Source organism: Cyclopterus lumpus, chromosome 9 (genome assembly GCF_009769545.1).
Source record: "Cyclopterus lumpus isolate fCycLum1 chromosome 9, fCycLum1.pri, whole genome shotgun sequence".
Taxonomy (NCBI): Eukaryota; Metazoa; Chordata; class Actinopteri; order Perciformes; family Cyclopteridae; genus Cyclopterus; species Cyclopterus lumpus.
Genome location: NC_046974.1, coordinates 26,258,057 through 26,269,798, shown reverse-complemented (window position 1 = coordinate 26,269,798; position 11,742 = coordinate 26,258,057). Strand labels below are relative to the sequence as shown.

Below are 11,742 nucleotides of genomic sequence, written 5' to 3'. Positions count from 1 at the left end.
GGCCAATCCGACAAAAACACGCTAGATATTTCATCCAGATGTTTTTAATAGTTTACAGACAACAGTGGAGCTCTGTGGTTCACAGGAAGAACATACATCAGGCTTTGATAACACAGATACATTCTTTGTACCAACGTCTCATGCAGGTGTAGTTACAGTTTGGCTACCAATACAAGTGTTCATCTGTTTGGGAAATATTGCATTGTTAAAGCCACGATGTGTAGAATTATACAAGTTCTGATTTTGGTGCCCCTCAGTATTGGTATGAAAAAAAAGACACAAATCTTGCCTCGGTACACTGATTAAACAGAACATAACTGTATCAATATTTGTTTGTGTAATTGTGTAATCATCAATGAAGAACGCATACCGCCAGAATAATTGATCATAGACACAGATATAAAAAAAAAAGATGAACATGTATCGTCTCATTCTTCCGGTCAGCATTGACTTTTTCAATACTTAATGTGAAATCCCCCCAAAAGTGTAATTTAAACGAATGCTTTGCGCAAACATTCTTTGAAAAACAGCCTTGAAATGTTTGACAGTGAACATTTTGTTTACAGTTCAATAACCTAATCAACATTTTGTTTCCAAAAAAAACCCCCATCAGCCAATGCAAATGAGTTGTTTATGAGCATCATTTTTAGAAGACAGGTTGGTCTCATGGCAGTGTAACTGTAATCTCCATAGTAATCCTATTGCTGCACTCCACTCAAGTATAGTTCAACTAGTTGTGTACCATTCTTTCAGCTCCCACGATCCATGAAAACACAGCTGCCCACTTTGCAGGTCTTAGCTAACGTTAGCATGATGCATTGGTAACGTTAGCTCTGTAGCTCTCCGCTATGTTTTTATAATGGAGGTCTGGCTGGCGTGATATATAGTGTTATTAATTGTCAGTGGTATTCCTGTTGACTATTGTAGTAGCATCCTGCAGTGGTCATAAACCAGAGAAAAAAACTGGCTTTGGGCCTTTCGTCTGATAGATATGGAGACATTGTAGAGGCATCTTTGCAGGAGATTCTTTGTCACTGCATATACAAGTTATTATAACTTCAACTTTGCCAAATAAGAAATGTGCCATAAGGGTTTCTGATTTGCAATTATTCTAGTTTTTAATGGTGTCATTAATGTAGACACATCTTCAATCAAAGGTGACAATGAGCAGCACAAATTATGAAAAGTAAATCAGTGCTGGTTGTGTGTGATGACAGAAACACATGCAGGTGGCTCTGGCGGTCCTCTGACCGTCCTTCAGCAACATGCCCTTGAATTTAATACTACAACCAAAGTGTCCAGAAGTACGACACTGAGTCCTCGTGAGGAGACATTTAGCTAAATCATGTCTACATATTAAGCAAATAAATATATAATTATGACAAATTGGGTGGTACGTTAGTGTAGTGCAGCGGTTAGCACTGTTGCAGCTGCCGCGAAAACCACACATCTTGGACTAGTGTGCCGGTTCCTTTGTCAGTAGGATGAAGGTTAAACTCTTCTTCATAGCCAGAGTCAGTTATTAGTTAACATTGTAGATTTTATATTATTCAAATTAATGTCCAAGCTCAGAATTGCATCACCAAACTAATTGCAATGCAATTAAACAAATCACCACGAACTATATTGCCACCCTTTTGAACCCTGACGGTCTTGGGGCCCCAGTGCAGTTGCCCTTTTTGCCCAGTTGGTAGTCCAGCAGGGTCACTTCCATCCATGAGTTTTTGGAGATATTCTCATATTATTGTAAAAAAAAAAAAAAAAAGTAAAGTGTCAATGATTGTTCCCCAAATACATGGCAAGATTTTTATTTAATTTTTTTAATTCATTACGACTGCCAAGAAACACTTCTTAGAAATGTACTTGGCAGTCTGCTGCAAGCTCGATCTGCTGTGATTGAAGAATAATATATATAATAAGTCATTACACTGACCACATATAATAAGACATTACACTGACCACATATAATAAGACATTACACTGACCACATATAATAAGTCATTACACTGACCACATATAATAAGTCATTACACTGACCACATATAATAAGACATTACACTGACCACATATAATAAGACATTACACTGACCACATATAATAAGACATTACACTGACCACATATAATAAGACATTACACTGACCACATATAATAAGACATTACACTGACCACATATAATAAGACATTACACTGACCACATATAATAAGACATTACACTGACCACATATAATAAGACATTACACTGACCACATATAATAAGACATTACACTGACCACATATAATAAGACATTACACTGACCACATATAATAAGACATTACACTGACCACATATAATAAGACATTACACTGACCACATATAATAAGTCATTACACTGACCACATATAATAAGACATTACACTGACCACATATAATAAGTCATTACACTGACCACATATAATAAGACATTACACTGACCACATATAATAAGACATTACACTGACCACATATAATAAGTCATTACACTGACCACATATAATAAGACATTACACTGACCACATATAATAAGACATTACACTGACCACATATAATAAGTCATTACACTGACAAACAGCTTTGTCTCATGTATTAATGAAGTGGAACCAACTCCTTTCGCCATTGGTCCCCGGATCTCCTGACCGATGCATTTACACCGAGGAGACACGCATGCAGCCTTCCCCTCGGTGCCCTCCTCTCCGCCTCCCTCCCTCTGCCATTGGTTAACACGAGGTAGGCTCGCGGGATGGTGATGGTGATGATGATGATGATGATGCCTGGAGAAAGGGGGGTAAAAGTCGGAGCGCACGCGTCTGCCGCCGCGCACACACGCGCGGCAAAAGTGAAGTGAAGATGCTTCTTCCCTTCCGACCGACAGTCCAGCGCGTAAGCCGTTCACTTCTCCTCCTCCTCCTCCTCCTCCTCCTCCTCCTCCTCCTCCTCCTCCCACTACCAGAGTGCCGAGCTGTCCCCTTCACTGGTTTACTGGAGGAACTTGCGCAGCCGGGCTCGTCCAGCTCGGAGGAGGCGAGAGGGGCCGCCGACGGAGCCCCGGAGCCCCGTCAGCCCCGCAGCGTGCCCGCGGAGAGCTGCGCGTCGGGATGGGTGCGCTGACAAAAGGACGTTACCTCTCCGCGATGGGCCTCCTGCTCCTCGTTTACTGCACGGTGTCGGTGATCTCCAAAGGTAAGAGATGCGCGTGTGCATGCGTGGCTACCACCAAAAAAAAGAAAGAGCAAGAAATACATAAATCCAAGCAGCCTGGTGGTGCCATGCCCGCGGTTACGCACCACTTGGCACGTTCCTACCCGGCCGTACATCTGTTTCCTCTGAAGGGTTGAAGCGCACCTCTGGTCGCTTCATTCTCCGACGTGTGTTTCTGACTTCATGCCACTATTCGAAGCCCCTCCTGAAGCGCAGCAGAGCCTCTGATATTGATTCATCAAGCCACAGCTCACGCGTCAACTTTCCACTCTGTTCGTGTTTCTCTTGAATCGATGTTAATTGTCCCGTGTTCACTGCGTGTTCCGCGCAGTCGTTAATGAACCCATCACCAGGAACCGGCTGCGTGGGGGAGCACGGCTTCACACGGGCACGCCTGTGCAACAGGCATGCCAGCGCATTTGTATTTGTTTTATTTCTGGGAGTTCCTGTGCTGCTTCTGTCTTCATTTGAGCTGGATCCACTCCCTGATATCATGAACTGGATGCAGTGTCAGGGAGCCCAAAGGGGGGGTTCTTAGTGCAGGGCGAAGGGACAGGCATTTATGTTGAATAGCAGGACTAAATAAGAAAATCATTGGCATGTTAAATGCAATTTTTAAAGGGCATCAGGGCTTTTTGATTTACATCAAGATCACGTTTAACACGTTTCATTGGCTAAACATTACACATGAATGTATGTAAGGGGGCCGTGCCCCGTGGGAAGCCTGTTGGGGATTGGGCATCTGTCCCAGTTCAATGTGGGATCGTCACCAGCGGACTCCGGGGTTGTTTTCACCTTGTGAGTCTGAGTGTATGCCAACGTGGCACAACGTGGTCCCGGGGGCACCAAATGTAACGGGGAACTACCACAGAAGTGGTTTAGGTACTTTGACACGCAGGCGGGTTTGTGCGTCCATCGTCGCAACCGAGCAAGACGCAGGCACGAAACCTCTCAGGCGTGGACTTAGATTGAAGAGCACGGCTGTGATCGTAGGTGTGTGTGGTGGAAGTAAGGGGTGGAGGCGGTGAGCAAGGGTCTTCTTCAATACAGCATGATGTTCATTGAGTAAATGATGCTCCATATAGAGTGAAACAGACCAGAAAGCAGGGTGTGCTTTAGGGCGGGCTTACTGTGATTGACAGGTAAGTATCCAACCAGAGTCGTATACATCGTCACTCCTCCACAGTTCAATTATGGTCACTTCCTGTTCATTGGTTGTAAAAAGCCGAGACAGCAACGACAAAATCGCCAAACTCGATGCTTCAAAAAGTCCACAAACCAACGGTTGAAGTCACGACTACTTGGTCCACTTCTTAAAGACGTTTACCCAACTGAGGTCTTACTGAGTTGTAGCCACTGCATTGAAACTCACAAATGTTACCACACAATAATGTGTTTGCCTTTCCAGTTATCTGATTGTAAAAAAAAAGAGTTAATCATCCTTTCTACTGCCCACTTTACCGGCTGTGGCACTGTGACTGCGTCCCGTGACTGTAGGTTATGGGTGAGAGTGTCCAGTGATGCTGTTTGTATCTGATGGGATATCACTGATGTGATTCCCCATTTGGAGCCACAGTATGGTTTGAACTCACTGTATTGTATTGTATGGCAGCCACATGGAGCTGCACTGTGCGCAGTAATAGATTGAGGTCACAGCATCACGACTTGCATCGCCCAATGCAGTCACTGAACATGGCTGTGCAGGGTCCCCCGGTTTAATGGAGCACATGAACACTCCAGCTTTTTCATCGAAGTGGTGAATCTGGTGGATTCTCTCTGCCCGATTACGTGTTAGTGATGTATCAGCCTCGATAGAAAAATATGTCATTCCTGGGCAGTATTGTTTTTAGTATATTTTCATGAAAGGTGTCTTGCTGTAGAAGGAAGAAAATGTGTCAAAGCCACTTGTAAAAATGATGAAAGCCCAGATAACTTAATGCATTCTAACAATGCAGCCATGCATTTAAACCAGTGGCTCTCACCAATTATTGGCTTGTGACCACTAAAAAGGCTGCAAACAGTATACATACAAGCCATGAGACGTTTATGGCTCCAGCTGTTTGTCATTGCACCACCATGAAGTTGGGAGACATTACAAGGGACAGATTAAAAACAAAATGGTAAAAATTGAAGCAGCAGAGGCAGAGAGCTCCTGACTTGTAGTCCCTAGTATCCAGAAACAGTGAAATTCCCACAATGCAGCTGAGTAGCATCTTTTAAAAAACCCTCCCTGCCTGAAAGATGGCCACATCTTTTATATGGTTGTATGAGGTACGTCACCATTGTCGGCACAGTTTGGAGGAGCGGACAGCTAAATGTGTACTGCTCTGGACGGGGCAGCAGATGAATGTGTTTTAAAAAAAAAGGCCCACTTAAAAAAAAATCTATTTCAGTTTAAGTGTACTTCCTAATAAGAATATTTTCATTGTTGTATCCTTCAGTCAAAGAGCTGTTCTGACGGGAATTGAAGCCGTCGTCAAAGCCACCAGACACTATTGAAAAAAATAGTCATTTCATTTCGTAGAACGTGCTGATAGTTTGTTTGTGTTATTTAATGACTTCGGTGAATCCAAACTAACCAAAGTTATTTTTTCATGGTGTCTGGTATCTTTGGTGTCTGGTTTCAGTTTCCCTTTGGAAACATAGACTGTATAGCTGACTCACGGCAAGGTATACACCTGCTCAAATATTCTAAATATAGTGTTCACGTGATACATAGATTTCTTTAAGGTGGGCCGTTCTTTAGGGTATCTAAAATATGTCTATTTGCTGCCCCCGTGTACATCAGTACATTGCTTTGCTCCCCTACGGTAACTGACTGCTTCTATAAAATGGAGACGCAGGTTCTAGGTTACTGACTATGGATAACCCCACTTCAAAACACCCGGACTATCTCTTTAAGTCTCAAGCCTAAACACTAATGATGTCAACAGGGCTATCTGATGAGATTATCACTGTTTTCAACTAAACGTTCTACAAGAAATACATTTTTTTAGATTTATAATCCACTCATAATAATGCTCCACTGTCTTATATTAGGCCTGCACTAGGAGCTTGTCTTTTTCTGCCTCCCGTGAAATTCAGCCTTCAGTTTCCCAGCCAATGTTGTCAGAAGCAAAGTTGTGGAGTTCAGCCTTCAACTATTAATTCCCAACATACAGAAAGAGACACTCTAGACACAAGGTTATGAATAAACAGACAAAACGCACTGTGTATGAGGACACCTGCCAAGGGTGAAAATATGTATATGCCAATATGCCAAATAAGTATATTTATCTGAACTTTATTCAGCATCTCTCTTGCCAGCCAGTTGGGAGATCCGGGCGTTTGCAAATGTGAACCTTTTGAATTGCAGTAAAACATTAAAAGGAAAAGGAATTCATCTTGAAAGGGCCTACACAAAGACAGATTTAAAAGCAGAGGTCAGCACTTTGTGGGTCCTGACCCTGCTGAACAGGGCTGATCCTACAAGCAGATGTGCAACCTTTCCCTCAGTAAATGTACAATATAAAACTAATTACTTACTGTCGCTGACTAACAAAGATACATCTAGGGCTGCAGCAAAAGATTGTTTTAATTATCAGATTCATTATTTTCTTGATTTAAATTTTTGTCTTCATATTCCTTGTTTTATCCAAGCGTTAATACAAAACTCAAGGATAGTCAGTTCATAGTCAGATAGACAGAAAACCCTCACGCTTGAGAAGTTGAAATCAGAGATACAAATGAATAAAATGATTAACATGATTGATTGGATTTTCAAAATAGAGCAGTATACATTTTTTTGTCTATTGACTAATCAATCAACCAATCTGTATCGCTCTCGAAGCAGCTGCTTAAAAATCTCACTGAATGCATCCTCAATGCTTCCTTCAGGGACAACCAAAGTGACCTCGCTCTGTCTCCAGCTCCTCGTGTGCAGCACCGGCACCTCCAGTGTCGACACGACCGTAACAGGTGTGGCACACATCAGACGCTAAAGCGGCATCAGACCCCAAAGTGACATCAGCCCCCAAAGCGGCATCAGACCCCAAAGCGGCATCAGACCTCAAAGCGGCATCAGACCCCAAAGCGGCATCAGACCCCAAAGCCCAAAGTGGCATCAGACGCTAAAGTGACATCAAACCTCAAAGCGGCATCAGACGTTAAAGCGGCATCAGACCCCAAAGCGGCATCAGACGCTAAAGCGGCATCAGACCCCAAAGTGACATCAGCCCCCAAAGCGGCATCAGACCCCAAAGCGGCATCAGACCTCAAAGCGGCATCAGACCCCAAAGTGGCATCAGACGCTAAAGTGACATCAAACCTCAAAGCGGCATCAGACGTTAAAGCGGCATCAGACCCCAAAGCGGCATCAGACGTTAAAGCGGCATCAGACCCCAAAGCGGCATCAGACGCTAAAGCGGCATCAGACCCCAAAGTGACATCAGCCCTCAAAGCAGCATCAGATGCTAAAGTGACATCAAACCTCAAAGTGACATCAGACCCCAAAGCGGCATCAGATGCTAAAGTGACATCAAACCTCAAAGTGGCATCAGACCCCAAAGCGGCATCAGACCCCAAAGCGGCATCAGACGTTAAAGCGGCATCAGACCCCAAAGCGGCATCAGACCCCAAAGCGGTATCAGACCCCAAAGTGGCACCAGACCCCAAAGCCCAAAGCAGCAACAGACCCCAAAGCCCAAAAGGGCATCAGACCCCAAAGCGGCATCAGACGCTAAAGCGACATCAGCCCCCAAAGTGACATCAGCCCCCAAAGCGGCATCAAACCTCAAAGCGGCATCAGACCCCAAAGCGGCTTCAGACCCCAAAGCCCAAAAGGGCATCAGACCCCAAAGCCCAAAGCGGCATCAGACCCCAAAGCGGCATCAGACGCTAAAGCGACATCAGCCCCCAAAGTGACATCAGCCCCCAAAGCGTTATCAGACCCCAAAGCGGTATCAGACCCCAAAGCGGCATCAGACCCCAAAGTGACATCAGACCCCAAAGCGGCATCAGACCCCAAAGTGACATCAGCCCCCAAAGCGGCATCAGACCCCAAAGCCCAAAGTGGCAACAGACCCCAAAGCGGCATGAGACCCCAAAGTGACATCAGCCCCCAAAGCGGCATCAGACCCCAAAGCGGCAACAAAACCCAAAGCGGCAACAGACCCCAAAGCGGCATCAGACGCTAAAGTGACATCAGACCCCAAAGCGGTATCAGCCCCCAAAGCGGCATCAGACCCCAAAGCGGCATCAGACCCCAAAGTGGCACCAGACCCCAAAGTGACATCAGACCCCAAAGTGGCACCAGACCCCAAAGTGACATCAGACCCCAAAGTGGCACCAGACCCCAAAGTGACATCAGACCCCAAAGTGGCACCAGACCCCAAAGTGACATCAGACCCCAAAGTGTCACCAGACCCCAAAGTGTCACCAGACCCCAAAGCGGTATCAGCCCCCAAAGCGGCATCAGACCCCAAAGTGGCACCAGACCCCAAAGTGGCACCAGACCCCAAAGTGACATCAGACCCCAAAGTGGCACCAGACCCCAAAGTGACATCAGACCCCAAAGTGTCACCAGACCCCAAAGTGACATCAGACCCCAAAGTGTCACCAGACCCCAAAGTGTCACCAGACCCCAAAGCGGTATCAGCCCCCAAAGCGGCATCAGACCCCAAAGCGGCATCAGACCCCAAAGTGGCACCAGACCCCAAAGTGGCACCAGACCCCAAAGTGACATCAGACCCCAAAGTGACATCAGACCCCAAAGTGGCACCAGACCCCAAAGCGGTATCAGCCAGTGGTTTCCGGGCCACAGTGGGACTGGAGAGTGCAAGCTCTTGAGGATCGATGGTGACGCGAGACTCAGAGGGAACTTTTAAAAGGCCTTTTTCAACCGTGTTTCACAGGACTGGTCATGAAACGAATATTTTAAGATGCAGCTTCCTGAGCTGTGATAGGTCGGACTGCCTTTCTATATCGGGGTATCGGCTATTACCTCGTACCATTATCTCCTAATGAAGCCCCACTGAGAGATGCGGAAAGGCAAACCGAATGCCCTGATATGTAATATCCCTCATAACCTGGCTGCTGATGAGGCTCCTGTTGATTTCATTTGACACACGGGCATATTTGTTCGGAACTTGATGATTAATTTATGGGATGTGTGATTTAGCGGCTGTGTGTAGTGCGAGGAAAAACAATGAGGAAGGGGATTATCCGATATTTGATTGAGGATTGCTGATATCACCCAGTACATTCACCGGTAATTAAGTTTCCCTAATGCCACATACGAGTCCAGGAATATGTTATGAGATTAAAGTATGGAGCCGCTCATGTTTCCCTTGCTGGTAAGACTCGGATAGCAGTGAACAGCGCCTGCTAGCTCCATGGATACGGCACTGCGTCACGTAACCGCCGCGCGGTGCTGCCTCTCTGACATGTGGACTCGTCTATTGTCCACAGGCCTTAGTTCACCTTTGACCTTGCGCCGCAGATTATACCTCTCTTTGTCCGTGCTCTTCAGGTCGGGGGCTGGAGGAAGGAAAAAGGAAAAGAAGAGAACGGAGTCGAAAGGATGCAGGGAAATATTTAATAAGAGAAAAAGAAAAAAAAAATCTCAAGGTTTATTTCTTATTTTGTTGTGTTCACGGCTTTCATGAAAGCAGTCAAAGGTCAAATCTGTTATTTTCCCTCAGAGAAAGTAAAGAGGCTCTTATATTTTCTCTGCCGATCACCCACAATGAATCATTGTAGTCAGGCTGCTGCGGGTGTCAACGTGCGCAGTTCAGTGCCCGGATTTACATTTAAATGAAACCAAATGGCTGTACATTCAGAAATGATATACAGTAATGATGATGGTAATAAAAGCAAAGTCCTCTTTCATATTGGACCGGCTCCTGCGTGGCTTTGCTGTCATTTGGAGACTGTTGCATGTGCAGCAGCTGAGTAATGTCTTTGCTATGTCAAGACTATTACCTTCACATTTCAACGAGTCAATTCATCAACGTGCCGCCTAAGAGGCTTAATGTAGTCGGCAATCAGCCCTGCAGCTCATTGGCTTCTCCTGTCCGCTATGTGGCTGAAAGCTACTTACACGTTCAATTTTTTTTGTTCCAGCTGCTGTGTGTCATCTGTATCCGTCGGTTTCTAAGAAAGACACCTTGAATGCGTCGGAGCCTAACAACCTGCTTCCAGAACCTATGTAGGGCGACTGTGGGTCAGTGGTTAGCATGCCCGTCTTTCAATCAGGGGGTTTGCGGTTCAATCCCCGCCCTAGTCGATGTGTCCTTGAGCAAGACACTTAACCCTGCATTGTTCCCTGTAGCTGTGTCTACAGTGTATGAATGCAACATGATTGTAAGTCGCTTTGGATAAAAGCGTCAGCTAAATGACATGTAATGTAATGTAGGTGGGATCGGCAGGGAGGAAGCCATCTTCCTGCACCCGAGCAGACAAAATGATCACAGAACACCCAAAATGTCAGGAAGTGGACGAGCCCGCCGCATGTTTAGGTTGTGTCTAAGTTGAACTATAAAATGGCAAAAACTAAAAATGAGAACAGAGAATCTTTGTGTCAAAATGGTAATTAAAATGTTTTACAATAATGGTTTGAACAAATAAATAAAGGCTTTTGGGAAAGGCAAAATAATTCCAAAGTTTGAAAATTACTCTTTCTATCCTAAGCCCCTCCCAACAATTTCTCTCCGACCAATAGGAACACTAGATATGTCCTGTGATTGGCCAGTCTAAATACATTTGTTATCGTCATTTTTTAATGCAAACTCATATGTGAGGATTTTGAAAACGCTTGAATTTAATATTTTAATGTTTTTAAACTTAAGTATTTGAGCATATTTTAAGGCTTTTGACCGCATCCCCCAGTGTTCCTAAGGAGATTGAGTTAGCTGCAGAATAAGCTAGACTTTGACAAGGCAACCCTAACCCTATATTGTGATTTTCTAAATCTAATTTTCAGAAAACTGGCATATTATAGAGAACACACTGCCATATGCATAAAAGAGTAAAAAAACAACAACCTTCCTTTTAATGCTGACGCTGCAGTTGCCTTTTTCCCCCAGGCTCAGAAACATCCAACACATGTTGTGCAATCTGAGCAACAACATTAACATTAGCATATATCAGTAAAAATGTTTTAAAAAAAATGTAATAAAGAATAGTTGAATATAGGAGTTTAACCAATTTCTGCAATTTTAAAGACCCCACTTGATTAAGAAGATCATTTATTGATAATGACAATATTTGTTAGTGCCACAGAAGCAGAAATATTTCAGCCACTGCCGCAATCAACGTTCTTTTGCGCGCCTTCACCCTCATGATCGTCATTCTCGGAGAACCCGCGTGCCACGGGCCTGAGTCACGATGGCCTAATCTGCCCCGGAAAAACGCGGCGGCTTCCGGTTGACTTAATCTGAGGGGACGGCATTCAGGACCGGAGGAGAGGGCCCACTCAGTCATGGTGCTAACTCATGTACCAAAGCTGCAGATACCCTTCATCCATCTCCGTCAGGAGATTGAATCAGCT

At 44.7% G+C, this 11,742-nt stretch overlaps 1 protein-coding gene across 1 annotated transcript in view; it reads left to right on the top strand.

Moving 5' to 3' along the window:
• Positions 1 to 3,112: 3,112 nt before the first annotated feature.
• unc5db (unc-5 netrin receptor Db) overlaps positions 3,113 to 11,742 on the top strand; it is a 179,853-nt gene continuing 171,223 nt past the window's right edge. The window contains exon 1 of the mRNA XM_034541792.1: positions 3,113 to 3,197. Coding sequence (XP_034397683.1) covers positions 3,113 to 3,197 — 85 coding nt within the window. The remainder of the gene's footprint in view (positions 3,198 to 11,742) is intronic.